A 17,307-nucleotide genomic window follows, 5' to 3' on the forward strand; every position below is an offset into this window, starting at 1 on the left:
CATCATTGTGCTGTTCATAGTACAACTCTGATCAATTTCCCTCTCAAAGTAGTGATGATTTCCAATTTCAAAAACAGAGGGCATGTTTTGAAGTTGCTTTATGGAATTATGCAAGGGTAAAACAGGAATTTTATTTCATACACAAGTATTATAAACAGAATTGGTCAAAATGGGTTCTCTGTTAGAGCATTTACTCATGCAGACATAATTGTTATAACACAAAAGCCAGGAGTGCAAGCTATATTCCGGGATTTATACAAGAGGACAGAATATAAAAGCAAAAAAAAACACATTGTAGACTGCCTGAAATATTGGGAATGCATGCATTATAATGACATGAATGCCATGGAAAGAATGCAGTAGATTCATAAAAGTAATACCAGAAGTGAGGTTGTAGTAATAAAGAAAAGCTACAAAAACAGCTGTATGCTTCCCCTTCCTTCATTAGGATAAAGAAGTTTAAGGGTTTCAGAGAAATTTTCAAAATTATAAAATATTTGGAGAGGATAGGTGCATAAGGATTAATTCCAGTGGTTTGTCAATAGGTGGCCAGCTACATTAGCATGGAAAGAACGAAGGACAAAGTTTCAAATAACCCCTCTGTGCAAAGATTTATTGTATGTGAATTCATTACCCCCCCAAGTTTTTAAATAAAGCTAGAAATGAACATTCCATTTGAAGAATTCAATAGGATACAGGAAAAGAGCAGAAAATGAGAGATAGCAAATAGTTACAGTGCAGTGGTTCAGGTATGATGGGTCAAATAAGGCCATGTCATGCTGAACATTCTATAATTTATGATGTTTTATCTTGGCTGGGTCCATGAATCCTCTAAACAGACCATTCAAATATTCAAGTAGTGTTCTCTACTTATACACATATATAGGATGAAGACCCAAGAGAATTATGCTCCCCTTAGTGATAAATTATGCAAAAATATGACTATTAAACGCGTCTATAAAAAATACACAATGTTTTATCTCACAAATTATGCAAAACATGCCACGCAACATCCACAATTATAAAATTCAGCATGTTTCAATTTCAATATGCATTGAAGCATTGTTCCTTATACAGTAACAACAGTATTTTCTCATCCAAGTGTCGGCTACTTGATTGAATTCAAATTTGATACCTGGAATAAGCTGTGGAATCTGCAAAAAGCTTATTCAGGAAATAAAAATGTTTGAAATTGAAATGCTCCATTTATCTATATGAAAACTCTCATACATGGCATGCATTGCCTGTACACAATCTTATTTCCTATGTCTTGATTTCTCAGTTACCTTATAAAAGTTGACACAAAATGTATCAAAATTTGTGTAATACATCAATGTTGATCTCTATGTAAATTATTTAGTTATTATTTGTCTTTTATATTAATCCTCCAAATGACACTGTCGCACTCCAGGTCACATTTCTCATGTTTTTTCTCTGATGACCAATATAACTCACATAGCCTTAATATCTAATAATATATCATGGTGGCACAGTGGTTAGCACTGCTGCCTCACAGTGCCAGGCACCCAGGTTCAATTCCGGCCTCGGGTCACTGTCTATGTGGAGTTTGCACATTCTCCCCATGCCTGAGTGGGTTTGCTTCGGATACACCGGTTTCCTCCCACACTCCAAAGATGTGCAGGTTCGGTTGACTGGCCATGCTAAATTGACCCTAATATCAGGGGGATTAGCAGGGTAAATATGTGACGTTATAGGAATAGGGCCTGGGTGGGATTGTAGTCGGTGCAGACTTGATGAGCCGAATGGCCTCCTTCTGCACTGTAGGGGTTCTATGATATATATTTTACATTTCAATATTGTTATTCTTATTCCAATCTTAGTTTTGCCTCTGTCTTTCTTGGGCCATTGCGCCTGTGTGCCTGTGTTTACTCAAAAGAACAAATTTTAATTAATATGGTCCCTCTACTTCAGTGATTATTCAGGTAAAATTAAGTAGCCAATTAGCACATAGTAAGATACCACAAACAAAAATAAATTTAAAAAACTCTTTCAGTGGTGTTGACTGAGGGATAATATTGGCCAGGACACCAAGAGAATTCCCTTACTGTCGTGGGAAATAAGTTGGCCCTCTACGTTCGAGGGTTGGGGATGTTCCCCTTGTCTGCCGGGGGTCCTGATGTCCAATGGTGCAAATGGTCGTCTCCTTCGCTATGATTCAAAGAACAAAAGAAAAGTACACACAGGAACATGCCCTTTGGCCCTCCAAGCCTGTGCCGATCATGATGCCATATTTAAACAAGAAAAAAACCTTCTGCCCTTACTCGGTCCATATCCCTCTATTCCCTCCCTATTCATGTACCCATCCAGATGCCTCTTAAATATTGCTTATGTGCCTGCTTCCACCATCTCCTCTGGCAGCACATTCCAGGCACCCACCACTCTCTGCGTGAAAAACTTCCCCCGCACATCTCCCTTCTCACCTTGAACCTGTGACCCCTTGTAATTGACACTTCCACCCTGGAAAAAAAACCTCTGACTATCCACCCTGTCTCTGCCTCTCATAATTTTGTAGACCTCTATCAGGTCTCCCCTCAGCCTCCATCAAGTTGAGAAACTACACAGTCTTTAAATGAATAGTTCAGTTAGCAACATTTTTCTACATATTTTCCTAAAACAGTTAAGATTAAAAGATATATGTACATTTATAGATATACAAAGTGTAATGTAAAGCCAGATAAAATTCTATACAGTTTACCTCAACTCCTTCTGCAAGCAGTGGATTTGGGATTCATAGGCATCGATTACATCAAGCAATCTGCAGAGAACCGAATAACTGGTTATTTGTCATTCATTCCAAATTATTTGTAAAACCTGGCATACTCTATTTTCACTCGTGAAAAGATTTTTTAAAAATATGTTGACCCTTACTGTTGCTTGGGTATAGTATGTGCTCCAGCGGTTTGCTTACGAAACTGAAGAAACACTTTATTTTGTCTTTCAACGTGCTGTTCTTCCTCAATCACAACCATGTACAACTTTTTCTGCAATCTCACAATAGTCTTCTCTTGCTCATGTAACTTGTGTTTCAACTGATGAAGCTGTTCCTAATGGGTATATAAAATTCTCATAACAACACACCAAAATGCAAAGTGAACCGACCACAATCGCATTTAGAATCTCTAGTGTGTAATGACCAAACAGAAAAGAATGAGTTTGGTACAATAATTTGAATTGCAGCCATTTTAATTCCAAAGAAGGGATCGGAAGCAATTTCATAATAAATCTTATGCATCACAGTTACAATGGCCAGACCTTTCCAGTCCCACCGCAGGCAAACCCACCACAGCAGATGCAACCAGCCTTCATTTGACTTTAATGGGACCGGACATTCTCATTGGCAGGAGGGACCAGAAAATTCCAACCCATGAGTTTACAATCCAAAATACTAATTTTAAAAAATTACCAAAAGTCAGGTCATAAAATTCTAGTTAAATTTATTTTCTTCAGTACAGCTCAAAAACCACACAGAAAACTTGAGTAGCAATTTATTTGTTTTGTTTAAAAATAAATTCCTAATCACACTTCATCCTGTGTTTCAAAGAGCTTCTGCTACAACTAATTACATTGAAGTTTTATGACTTATGCAGTCACCCATATGTTGTGCACAACATGCTCCCACAAAAAGCAATGAAGTGACCATGGTAATGCAGATTTTGGATGCCAACTTGAGTGCTGCCTTAATCAAGATGACTGATAGATACCATGTATGTGGCTTTATAATCACTGATTGTCACCAATTTGATCTTCAGCAGAGCGGTGGGAGCAATCTGGCACTGGTCCAGGGAAGCAAAAGATCATAGAAATGGAACTCCACCCAAGGTGCTTCAACTTCTCAGTGTACCCTCCTCCCTCATAGCCAATGAAACATGCTCTAATGTCTCCCAAAGCTCAAATCCACCTCTGCCCAGGTACAGGTGGTCAGTCTTGAATGGGCCCCTGAAGCGCTCCAAAACCATCCCAGAAGTCAGGCCAAGATTTGAGCTGCTTGCATCTAGCTCTGCTGGAGTCACACAGGATGCAGCAAATGGAACAAAATCCATAAGATATCGGAGCAAAAGTAGGGCATTCGGCTCATTGTGTCTGCTCTGCCATTCAATTAGATCATGAAACGATGTTTCACATATCCCACAAAATGGCTAACGACTATGCAAATAACCACAGCAACACAAAGAACAAAGAAAAAAGAACAGTACAGCACAGGAAACAGGCCCTTCGGCCCTCCAAGTCTGTGCCGCTCATTGGTCCAACTAGACCATTCGTTTGTATCCCTCCATTCCCAGACTGCTCATGTGACTATCCAGGTAAGTCTTAAACGATGCCAGCGTGTCTGCCTCCACCACCCTGCTTGGCAGCGCATTCCAGGCCCCCACCACTCTGTGTAAAATACGTCCCTCTGATATCTGAGTTATACTTCGCCCCTCTCACCTTGAGCCCGTGGCCCCTCGTGATTGTCACCTCCGACCTGGGAAAAAGCTTCCCACTGTTCACCCTATCTATACCCTTCATAATTTTGTACACTTCTATTAGGTCTCCCCTCATTCTCCGTCTTTCCAGGGAGAACAACCCCAGTTTACCCAATCTCTCCTCATAGCTAAGACCCTCCATACCAGGCAACATCCTGGTAAACCTTCTCTGCACTCTCTCTAAAGCCTCCACGTCCTTCTGGTAGTGCGGCGACCAGAACTGGACGCAGTACTCCAAATGTGGCCTAACCAGCGTTCTATACAGCCGCAACATCAGACTCCAGCTTTTATACTCTATACCCCGTCCTATAAAGGCAAGCATACCATATGCCTTCTTCACCCCTTCTCCACCTGTGCTGCCACCTTCAAGGATTTGTGGACTTGCACACCTAGGTCCCTCTGTGTTTCTATACTCTTGATGGCTCTGCCATTTATTGTATAATTCCCCCCTACATTAGTTCTTCCAAAATGCATCACTTCGCATTTATCTGGATTAAATTCCATCTGCCATTTCTCCGCCCAATTTTCCAGCCTATCTATATCCTGCTGTATTGTCCGACAATGTTCATCGCTATCCGCAAGTCCAGCCATCTTCGTGTCATCCGCAAACTTGCTGATAACACTAGTTACACCTTCTTCCAAATCATTTATATATATCACAAATAGCAGAGGTCCCAGTACAGAGCCCTGCGGAACACCTTTTGTTTGGAGGAAGTGAGTGATGTTAACAATGTTTTTCCAAAGTGGGAACAAGTTCAGCTGGACACTGGTTGGCCCTCCATTAGAGGAAGAAACTGAGAACTCTTTGACTTCCTGGTAGGAGATGGAGGGGTAGAGGAATCGTACATCGTCTTATCATTTTTGTGAACACTAATCATCGAAGTTAATGGTTAGAACATTTATGAATCACAGAACTCAAATGGATTACCATGGCCTAGGCAAGAATGAGATTAAAATCTAAAAATACAATCAAGCAGCTTGTGTCAATTCTATTACCTGCATGTGTTGTTTATCCTGCTGCAGTTGCTCAATTTGCTTCTGCAGTTGACAACACTTTGCAAAATAGTCACCCTTCACCTCCTGAACTTTCAATTCAACAGCATCACGAACTTGCTCTAGATTAGATGTACACTGTATTTTAGGAGAGGTTTTACTCTGCTGTTGGCGGAGGTCATTCCTGCAATAGTAAAATATACTCAGTTTATGTCTCAAAAGCACAATGAAACTTGGAAATTTCTGTTTCATCATTCCAAGGAGTGAACATAGCTGGTCATAACTTCCAGTTATAACTGGAAGTATAACTACAGTGGCTGCAACGATTCAAGAAGGCAGCTCACACCACCTTCTCAAGGGCAACTAAGGATGGGCAATAAATGCTGGCCAGCCAGCGATGCCCATGTCTCATGAATGAATTTTTAAAAACTTACTTTGCAAGCCTCAGTACATCATTAACCTCTAATTAAGGATAGAAACCAAGTAATAAGGCAAAGCAATTTGGATTTTAAAGGCTGTTCCACTGTAACGACAAGCCACCTAATGTTCATTCTTCTGCGGAGCATCAGCAGAATACAAATTTGAAAAATAAAATCCACTAGTATTTAAATTCATTCCTCTCTCATGAAGAAATTAGACTGGCTGCAGTGTGCAAGATCACTTCTTCCTGGGTGGATCTCTAAAACTCTAATACAGCTAATCAAACATAGACTGCGTAGATTCCATCACCCCAACATTCGGATTTCAAGAGACTACAACAATATATAAAACATTCATGCAAGTCTACTTGAAATGGACAAATAACGAGGATCTCAATGAGACATTTTCTCCTCAAACTGTTTTGAGTTACAGAATGCTAGTCTTAAGCACTAGTGTTGGGACAAGTTGAGGTGATAAACAAGTGTATTGGCATTTTTTCTCCTGTATTAGCTTTTCAAAAAAATAAGCAAGCTAGGCTGACTAAGGAAGTGCTGGAGTGCTGCACTGTAAGAGATTACTGATGAGATGCAAGATCGAGGCCCCATCCACACTCAAAGGACATAAAAACATTTGTTAACCTGTTTTCAAGAACAAGGGATTTTGCTCAGTTTTCTATTACGTTTCTCTCCTCTAGCATCACTAAAGCAGCTCATCTCATTGTTGCGTCTGAGATTTTGCTGTGCAGAAATCCACTGCTTTGTTTCCCACATTACAATAACCACACTTCAAAAGTATTTCACTGCCGTAAAGCACTTTGTGCCCTGAGGTTTTGAAAGGCAAATTGTATAAATTGCATTCTATAAATGCAAATCTTTTCTTTGTTTGGCAGGCAAATCCAAATTATTGTATGCCAGGCGCTGAAGTGCACAATAATTTTCTTTCCATCCATATGAACCATAACTAAGGTGCTAACTATTTTTAAAAGAATGTGAAAGTTTTATTGGAAATCATAATGGCAATCACTGCACTCTAAACACTACCACTATTGTCACAACATAATAGACAGATTAGTTAAGCAGGTAATATTTATACTGGTATTATATTTACAAAAATAATTGATTTGTATAGTTCATATTTGTTTGCTGAAATAGTCATGAAAATATATTTACTTCAGTTCCTTGTTAGACTGTATAAGGTCGCAGATTAAAGTCTGTCGTCGTTCTGTATCTTTCATTAAGGTCTGCACCATCTTTCTTATTTCCACAGCTGACTGCCTCTCCAGAACAACCACATCTAAAATAGTTCCAAAAAGATGCAATGAACACAATTTAAAAATTCTTCTTGGAAAACAAAGAGCATGGCTACCTAAAATCATGAGTAATTTAGAAATGTAGAAATGTTAAATATCGGAAGACTGCCAGTGGCTAAAAGTGGTGACCTCAGATATTCACATCAATCAACAAATATAATGGATCATCTCTGAATTTTTCAACCAATATCTAAGGCCATCTCATTATGTTTGGATACAGTCATGGCCATAGAGAAGGTTCACCAGGTTGATACCAGAGATGAGGGGTGTTGATTATGAGGAGAGACTGAGCAGATTGGGTTTGTACTCATTGGAATTTAGAAGGCTGAGGGGGGATCTTATAGAGACCTATAAGATAATGAAGGGGCTGGATAGGGTAGAGGTGGAGAGATTCTTTCCACTTAGAATGGGAGCTAGAACTAGAGGGCACAGCCTCAAAATAAAGGGGGGTCAGTTTAGGACAGTTGAGGAGGAACTACTTCTCTCAGAGGGTGGTGAATCTCTGGAATTCTCTGCCCACTGAAGTGGTGGAGGCTACCTCGTTGAATATGTTTAAATCACAGATAGATGGATTCCTGATCGGTAAGGGAATTAGGGGTTATAGGGATCAGGCGGGTAAGTGGAACTGATCCACTTCAGATCAGCCATGATCTTATTGAATGGCGGGGCAGGCTCGAGGGGCTAGATGGCCTACTCCTGCTCCTATTTCTTATGTTCTTATATCTCGCTGTCAATCCTAAAATGACAGATCGAGCCCACCATGTTCCCATGTGTCTGCTGCCATGTGAAATGGAGCAATGTAATAAATTCAGAAGTATCTGGAACAGAATGGCGACAACCTTATAGTGCTTTTCTTCCAAGAAATAGCTTAATTAGATCTTTCATTATCTTTGTATTTCAACAAGGTCATCTTGTTAGTCTCTCTAGGTGGCACATAATGCAATGTTTCTGTCATTTTCCATCAGGAGCAAGTTCCAGACATCCACAATATTGAAAAGTGCTCTCTGATTTCCCTCACAAATAACCAAGATCTAATTTTAAAATCATACCCTCTTGTTTCGAATGCCCCACCAAAGGAAACAGTTTCCCTGTATTGAATTCTTTAATACCACACCTCAATCATCATTTTCAACCTACACGATTGACTAGCAGCAATGCAAAGAGAGCCAAATGTGTAACTCTCTCACTGTTGTGATGATAGTGTGCTATATATATATATATATTATATATAAGCACATATACACGTATATATATTTTTTTTTTTAATGTTTAAGGGGACTGTTTACAGATTCAGTGAATGAACACAATTCTATTCTGCAGGCAGTTTGGAATTTAGCTCAGATGCTGGGAGAGCAGGATAATTGCTCATTTTAGCCATGTAGTGTTTACTTGGGATAAAGCGAATGGATTTTTGTTTATAGATGGAGATTTCCCTTGGGGCTTTGGTTAAAGGAAGGGAAGGTGGGTTTAGATACGCAGGGTCATGTGATGATGTGGTTAATGGGAGGAGCTAGGTCTGTAGCAGTGAAACAACCTTTCAGTTCTGGTTGGGAATTGTTTGAGGACAGACTTTCTGAAAGTTGCTAAAGTCGTTTTCTCTCTGTGAAAGCTTCAAGGCTGTCTACACTAATTATAGCAAGTATATTTATGGTTGCTAACTGTATTTAAAGTGGCTTTTGAGTCTGTAAGCGGAATGTTGCTTATTTGGAACGGAAACAGACATAAGTTAGAAATTAAAGTTGTTTCCTTTCATTTTAAATATTGTTAAACTGTTAACAGTTAAGCTGCTTCATTCATTAGCATTATATTTAAACTGTGTTATTAGATAAAGTTTGTTTTACTATAAAAACTTTGTCAGTGGAATTACTCCTAGAGTGAAGCATTCTATCTTCACATTTATGCCAAAATAGAAAAATTGTCGGGGTCTAGTCTAGCATCCTAACGTAACTTAAGTGCCCTGGTCCAGGACAGTAACACTGTCAATACACGGCCATTGGCATGTCCTCTGCTGTGCATCTTCATGGTGATACACAGAATCTGGGTCCCTCGCGGCCCCAGGATAAAAGCTTTTGAGGAACTCTGAGGATGTGTGGCCTCCAGACGTGCAGTGTTACACATGGAACAAACTCCCAGGAATGAGCAAATAGCTCCACTGACTTGTGGCTACCTTGGGAGAGTTGAAGGCTAAGGGTGTAAATCCTAACAAAAAAATCTGAAATGGAGTCCAAAGGTAGACTGAGGCCGAGAGTGGAACCCTGACATTTGAATAATCCAGGGTCTTTATAAGTTTTGCATAGGCTTGTGCACTTCAGAGGATAATCTAGTTTTGCTGCACAGTGAACACAATGCTGGTTACAGCAGTTGCAAGCAATAAGTACAACTTGATTGGCATAGAGGATGGGTGCTATGGGCTGTCTCTGAGGGTGGGATGGACCATCGTATCCCACTCGGCTCCCACAACTTGTAGTTACAATCCTCATAGAGACCGTTACCATTTAAAGATAACCTAGAACGTCTGGTGATTTACTGAAAGAATGAAGCCACAAGATTTCATGTTTTATAAGCAAATGAATATCACTATATAACAATCAAGCAAATACTACTAAACAAACAAACCAGTCTTATACTTCTTTATACTTTACATCAAAAAGCTTGATAAAGCACAACCACAGGTACTTTAGACCTAAATCCTCAACTCAACCTTCCCTTATCCACTATCACTCCTCCCCATTCACCCAGGAAATACTTGGCTACCAGTTTTTAAGGAGGTTATCCGCTTTCTTGGGACTAATTCCAAACTTCTCCACATTTGTTTCCTCTGCCTGATTCAAAGCGGAACTTATTGTTTTCACATCACAATAGATTTCTTCCTCAAGTTTCAACCTAGGCAAATCTTCTAGCCTCTTTTTTTCCCCCCCTCACAAACTCTGCCTCCAAATAAGCACGTGCTCCCATCCACAGTGTGGTGAATGACAACGTTAGTATTTTCTCTCCTTCAGGTGCGGCCTGGCTAATATTCATCTCTTTTGCTCCCTTGACTCAGTGAGCTGGGAACTAGTCAATACTACAATTGAACTGCTTTGTCCCGCTTCCATGAACAAAAAGTCATAAACAGACCAATTAGCAAAGGGACCTCCCTAATCCCCACAGTCCACATCCAGGGCAACATGGAATACTTGGGATGTTCCAAACAGAAAGTAAAGTATCTTATACCTTCAAAACTTCTTTGATTCTGTAAACTCCATGAATAATCTATATCTCTATTGGAGTTAATGGACCTCTCTCCAGACCGCTTGGGCCCACCAAGGAACTCTTCCGTTTACAAAGGTGCCTTTAACTTCTTTCATCTGGAACCACATGAATATTCAAAATCCCTTACAGAAATGACGAGCGAGCTTCTGTCCCTAACAAAAACTCAAAGTTGTGTCATCCATTGTTTTTTTTCTTCCTGCTAACTCGGACTTTATCAGAAAAATCAATAATTACCCTAGGTAAAAACAATAACTACCCTACTTGAGTTCCACTTAGTTGAGAAACTGATGAACAACCCTGAAGTTGTGTTTCAATTTAACTTACATTTAACACTTTTAATTCCTAAAAGTTATACCAGTAAAATACATGAATTATGAAATCAGATATTTGTAACACTCCCTCAAGCTGGGCAACACTAGCCTAGTAAGGTGCTGACCCACCACAGCAATAGGTGCAAGAGTAATAGCTCAAATCCAGCCTCCCAAACAAACAACAAAACAACAAAACAAAACAAGAGAGAAAGAAGATGTCAACTCTTCGATTTACAAGCTGGATCATCAGTACTACATGTACATGATCAAAGAATCATAGAAACTCTACAGTGCAGAAAGAGGCCATTTGGCCCATCGAGTCTGCACCGACCACAATCCCACCCAGGCCCTACCACGGCCCTACCCCCATATCCCTACATATTTACCCGCTAATCCTTCTAACCTACGCATCTCAGGACACTAAGGGCCCGATTTTACAAAAACTTCAAAATGGCGGTAAAGTTGGGCGTCAGGCCTATGCTGTGATCCGCACCCGATTCCTAGCGGATCGCGCCTTCACCAACGGCCGATTCGGGCGCCGTTCCGGTGCGCGCTCAAATCGGCCGGCGCGACGATTTAAATTCATTTGCATGCATTTAAATCGACTTAATGAAACGCGCGCCCAACTTTACCATCAATTCCCCCTTTACCAGCATTCGGCCCAATTCACGTCCGTGCCTTTACCGACCTGATAAATAAAAGTCCAACTTGTACTTTTATTCGGCAGGGGCATCACCGAGGCCCACCCTTCACGGACACCCCCTCTAACCACCCCGGCAGAGCCCCCCCCCACCGCGATCGGACCCCTCTGGGAGGCAGCCCCCCCCCACACGATCAGACCCCTCTGGGAGGCAGCCCCCCCACCCGCCGGGATCGGTCCCCTCTGGAAGGCAGGCCCCCCCCGGCAGAGCACACCCCTAACCTACCTCGATCATGGTCTCTCTCCACCATCCTTCCCGCTCACCTTCAGTACTTCGACAGCCTGCAGCACGTTCCTGGACACTGACTTCGAGTCATGACTGAAGGGACCGGGCTTCACAATGGTCCGCTGGTGTCTGCCGGAGGAGGGGGGGCGGGCCCTGTTGGAACTCGGGTGGGGGGGAGGGGTGAGATGAGGAGAGGGGGCGGGCCCACATCACCCTCTTGGGGGGGGTGGGAGGGGAGGGGGCGTGACTTATCATCCCCTGTGTGGGGGGGGGGGCCTTATCATGCCCTGGGGTGGGGGGAGGGCTCCGGAATGATATGTCACACCCCCTCTCCTCTCTCCCCCCAGGGGATGATACGTCACACCCCTTATCCACCGCCCCCCCCCCCCACCCCGGGAATGAGACGTCACACCCCCTCCCCTCCCAGGGGATGATAAGTCACACCCCCTCCCCCCCTCCCCCTCCCCCTCCCCCGCCCCCCCCCCTCCCCCCCCTCCCCCGACCAGAGGATGAAAGGCGGGGGGTGGGGGGGGGGGGGGGAGGAGAGGGGGTGTGACGGATCATTCCCTGGGGGGAGGGGGGTGGGTTTGATGGATCATTCACTGGTACACTACCAGCCACAGCTATCTCTCCCGCTCTCTCGCACCTGCAGGGAAGAGTAATCTGTGGCTGGTAGTGTACCTGTGATGGTGCCAGGAGGAATCGGCCGCAGACAGGCAGCGGAACCCCCCCCAACCAGAGAATGATACATCACAACCCCTCTCCACCCCCAACCCCCCCCCCCCCCCGGAATGATATGTCACACCCCCTCTCCTCTCTCCCCCCAGGGGACGATACGTCACACCCCTTCTCCACCAGGGAATGAGACGTCACACCCCCTCCCTTCCCGCCCCAGGGGATGATAAGTCATACCCCCCCCCGACCAGAGGATGAACGGCAGAGAGGCTCTCTCCGCTCTCTGCTTTTTTTTCGCGCCTGGGCACGTTCTATCAGATTCTTTCCGAACTGCGCATGCACAGTTCGGAGCTCCTATCATTCCAGCGACGCTAAGCCCCGCCCTCTGAACCGGCGCCAGAAAAAAGCGTATGGGCGCGCTGGAGCGCGGCCTCTGGGCTCGGATCTATTTGACGCCCGCACCCAGCACTCAGTCTCTAAATGGTAAAATTGGGCCCTAAGGGGCAATTTTAGCATGGCCAATCAACCTAACCCGCACATCTTTGGACTATCATGGGTCTATCATGATGATAGACAGATGACTTGCAGCTGGTCGATAATGCCTGCAAGACTGCTGCAATAGACATGAACATTGCATAAATTCCTTACAAAAGACAAGGCTTACCAAATCTGTATCACCAAAAAAAACATTACGGCTGGAATTCTCCCATCCCGCCCACCATCGGAATTCTAGCGGGCTGGGGTCCATTGAAGTCGGGCGGGAATCCCCGGTTTTCAGGCGAGCGCGGCCGGAGAATCCCGCCCGACATGTTCATCTGGCAGGGTGTATGCTCAGAGGAAACATGTGAGCAGGAACTAACTACTCTCAATGACAGAATCCCTCAGAAATGACTCAGAACTTTCTCTCTCTATCCATCCATCTCTTAACTCAAGCAGAGCCAGTTCACCTCAGGAGTATGCGCCAATGCCGTGCTCCACTACAGAGGCAAATGACCAGCGGGATGACCTTACTGGCTCGTCTCACCCCAGTTCTACGAAGACCTTGACATGGCTATCAGTAGAATCTCCAAGTCTGAATATCTTTATCTTCTATGGTATTTCAAAGCAAGAGTATGTGCGGACCAAGAGACATGGCTTTCCTGCCTTAGACATCACGGTTTGGGGAAAGCTAAACGAGAACACACTATATGAGCTTTGCTGTCACCACAAGCTTTGTGAGACTAACATTTTCTTTCAGAACAAACGTTGCAGATGGTGGTCCATTCAAGAAACATTCAAAATCTGGACAACGGCACCAGCTGGACCTGGTTATCACCAGACAGTTATCTCAACACACGCACTGACCACAGTGTACCTCTGAGAGATACACATCACCCTCTAGAGTACATCAGGGTTAGGAATCAATCCTTTCATTCAAAGCATATGCCTTGATTAGCTATACTGCCCACCCAGATAAAAACCTACAGTTCCTTTACTCAAATAAACATATGCTCTCCTTTTTTTAAAAATTCGTTCAAGGGATGTTGGCTGGCCAACATTTATTGCCCATCCCTGAGGGCATTTAAGAGTCAACCACATTGCTGTCGGTCTGGAGTCACATATAGGCCAGACCAGGTAGGAATGATAGATTTCCTTCCTTAAAAGGCATTAGTGAACCAGGTGGGTTTTTACGACAATCGACAATGGTTTCATCATCAGACTTTTAATTCCAGATTTTTATTGCATTCAAATTTCACCATCTGCCGTGGTGGGATTCGAACCCGGGTCCCCAGAGCACTAGATAAAAGCAAATTACTGCGGATGCTGGAACTTTTACAAAGGGTCATCTGGGCTCGAAACGTCAGCTCTTTTCTCTCTTTGCAGATGCTGCCAGACCTGCTGAGATTTTCCAGCGTTTTCTCTTTTGGTCTTTAGAGCATTACTCTGGTTCTTGGTATTACTAGTCCAGCAACAATACCACTGCTCCCTCCGCCCCCCCCCCCCCCCCCCCACCCCTCCTGTATTCTCTCAAAATGCAGAAGTGAAACGGAGCATATTTTGAAATGCAATCCCATACTCAACATCCAGGAAGCAAGAGCAGAAAAACTTTGGTTAATGTTTCTGCCCAGTTTCAAACCGGGGCCCTTTTGCATGTTAGGTGAATATGATAACCACTACACTACAGTAACAACTAACTGGGCTAGCATCTCCGTTATCGGAGTTAAGCAATCAGGTCTCATTAATTACAAGAGATCCAATTGAGAAGGCTCTGAATGCACCAAATCCTGGCCCTGGTGTTCTGCTGAGTTGGAGCATCAATACTGGAAACTGCTTCAGCTGCTCCAAAACTGACACCACCTTCTGTCACTAGATGGAGCCTGGTCGCTCCAAAAACAGGCAGTTGAGTAAGGTCAACAATCATCACTGGTGAGTTTAATCTTATTTACATTTTATTTTATTTTTACAAATTCATTTTATTTAGAGAAATGGCAAAATATTTTGGATCAAGTGAAAGTGAGAAGAAAGGGCTGAGCATAATTTGTAAGGAAACAAAATGTCTAGCTGTGTCCAAAAATAAAGTCAGACCAGAATGTAAGATCAAAGTGAAAAATGAAAATGTTAATGAGGTAAACACATTTTGTTACCGAGGAAGTATGTTGACATCAGATAGAATATGTAACCAGGAAATAAGATGAAGGGCTGGAATGACCAAAGATATATTTCAAAAATGAAGAAGGTCATAATCAACTAAAAATTAGCCAGGAAAACAAAACTGAGCAACCTGGAATGCTATATCATACCAATTTCGACAAAGACTGAAAGGAAGGGATTGATAGATAATCAGTGAAGTGATCCAGGGAAGAATTTAGACTGCAGAACTGTGGTTTTTGTGACGATAATGAAGATATCTTGGACAAATCACATTACCAGTGAAGAGGTGCTGGTAAAATCTGAGACCAAACCCACCGTGGGGCAGCATCGTGGCACAATGGTTAGCAATGCTGCCTCACAGCGCCAGCGACCCAGGTTCAATTCAGGACTTGGATGTCTGTGTGGAGGTTGCACGTTTTCCCAGTGTCTGCGTGTTTCCTCCGGATGCTCTGGTTTCCTCCCACAGTCCAAAGATGTGCAGGTTAGGTGGATTACCAAAGAATCCCTACAGAGCGGAGGAGGCTATTCAGCCCATCAAGTCTGCACCAACAATGCACGGGATGAAGAAGTTAGGACTGGGCCTGCATAAGATGCTCTTTCAGAGATTCAGTGCGCTGTAGGGATTCTATAATTCTATGAACTCTGCTGAGCAAGATCAGGAAGAAACAGTTGGCATTTCTTGGGCAAATAATAAGAAATTATGCCTTAAAAAGTCTTATGCCGATGGGAAAGATTGATGGTAATACGAGGGATCGAGATAGACAAAGAACAATCTTCTGAAGAGCCTTGCAAACTGAATGAATGTGCCACCAATGGAGATGATCCACGCCTTCAGAGCAAGATTAACATGGAAGTCAATGATTACAAATGGTACCTGAGGAGGGAAGGAGGGATTTGTTCACCAAGGAGAGGGGCCATGTTTTTGAGGATGTGTGTGTGATACAGGCTGATAGGCTGGAGGAGGTAGTTGTTCTGAGGGAAGATGTATTAGCAATTTTGAAAAATCTGAGGGTCGATAAGTCCCCTGGACCAGATGGGATATATCCTAGGATTCTTTGGGAGGCAAGAGATGAGATTGCAGAGCCTTTGGCTTTGATCTTTGGGTCCTCACTGTCCATGGGGATAGTGCCAGAGGACTGGAGAGTGGCGAATATTGTTCCTCTGTTCAAGAAAGGAAATAGGAATGACCCTGGTAATTATAGGCCAGTTAGTCTTACTTCGGTGGTCGGTAAGTTAATGGAAAAGGTCCTGAGGGATAGGATTTATGACCATTTGGAAAGATGCAGCTTAATCCGGGATAGTCAACATGGATTCGTGAAGGGCAAGTCTTGCCTCACAAATTTGAATGAATTCTTTGAGGAGGCAACTAGGTGCGCAGATGAAGATAGAGCAGTTGATGTCGTATACATGGATTTTAGTAAGGCGTTTGATAAGGTCCCCATGGTCGGCTCATGAAGAAAGTAAGGAGGTGTGGGATATATGGAGATTTGGCTGATTGGATAAGTAACTGGCTATCTCATAGAAAGAAGTCTCACAACACCAGGTTAAAGTCCAACAGGTTTATTTGGTAGCAAATACCATAAGCTTTCGGAGCGCTGCTCCTTCGTCAGATTAAGTGGAAATGTGCTCTCAAACAGTGCACAGCGACACAACATCAAGTTACAGAATACTGATTAGAATGCGAATCCCTAAAGCCAGCCAGGTTTTAAAGGTACAGACAATGTGGGTGGAGGGAACATTAAACACAGGTTAAAGAGATGTGTATTGTCTCCAGACAGAACAGCTAGTGAGATTCTCCAAGGCGGCCTTCACGACACACGACAGCGCAGAGTCGCTGAGCAGAAACTGATAGCCAAGTTCCGCACACATGAGGACGGCCTAAACCGGGATGTTGGATTTATGTCACATTATCAGTAACCCCCACAGCTTGCCTCCTGGGCTTGCAGAATTTGAGTTTAAGAGCCGAGGGGTTATGATGCAACTGTACAGGACCTTGGTGAGACCACATTTGGAATATTGTGTGCAGTTCTGGTCACCTCACTATAAGAAGGATATGGAAGCATTGGAAAGAGTGCAAAGGAAGATTTACCAGGATGCTGCCTGGTTTGGAGGGTAGGTCTTATGAGGAAAGGTTGAGGGAGCTAGGGCTTTTCTCTTTAGAGCGGAGGAGGATGAGAGGCGACTTAATAGAGGTTTATAAGATGATGAGGGGGATAGATAGAGTGGACGTTCAGAGACTATTTCCTCGGGTGGATGTAGCTATTACTAGGGGGCAAACTATAAGGTTCATGGTGGGAGATACAGGA

General features: G+C 43.2%; 1 protein-coding gene across 1 annotated transcript in view; it reads right to left on the reverse strand.

Annotated features, from left to right (window-relative positions):
• The window catches only part of cep70 (centrosomal protein 70), a 50,312-nt gene that overhangs the window by 20,399 nt on the left and 12,606 nt on the right, over positions 1 to 17,307 (reverse strand). Inside the window, exons 5-8 of the mRNA XM_078228180.1 lie at positions 7,067 to 7,190; positions 5,481 to 5,661; positions 2,890 to 3,065; positions 2,717 to 2,776 (exon numbers count right to left, since the gene is read on the reverse strand). Of these exons, the coding sequence (XP_078084306.1) occupies positions 2,717 to 2,776; positions 2,890 to 3,065; positions 5,481 to 5,661; positions 7,067 to 7,190 (541 nt within the window). The remainder of the gene's footprint in view (positions 1 to 2,716; positions 2,777 to 2,889; positions 3,066 to 5,480; positions 5,662 to 7,066; positions 7,191 to 17,307) is intronic.

The sequence above is a fragment of the Mustelus asterias genome, chromosome 14 (assembly GCF_964213995.1).
Source record: "Mustelus asterias chromosome 14, sMusAst1.hap1.1, whole genome shotgun sequence".
Classification (NCBI taxonomy): Eukaryota; Metazoa; Chordata; class Chondrichthyes; order Carcharhiniformes; family Triakidae; genus Mustelus; species Mustelus asterias.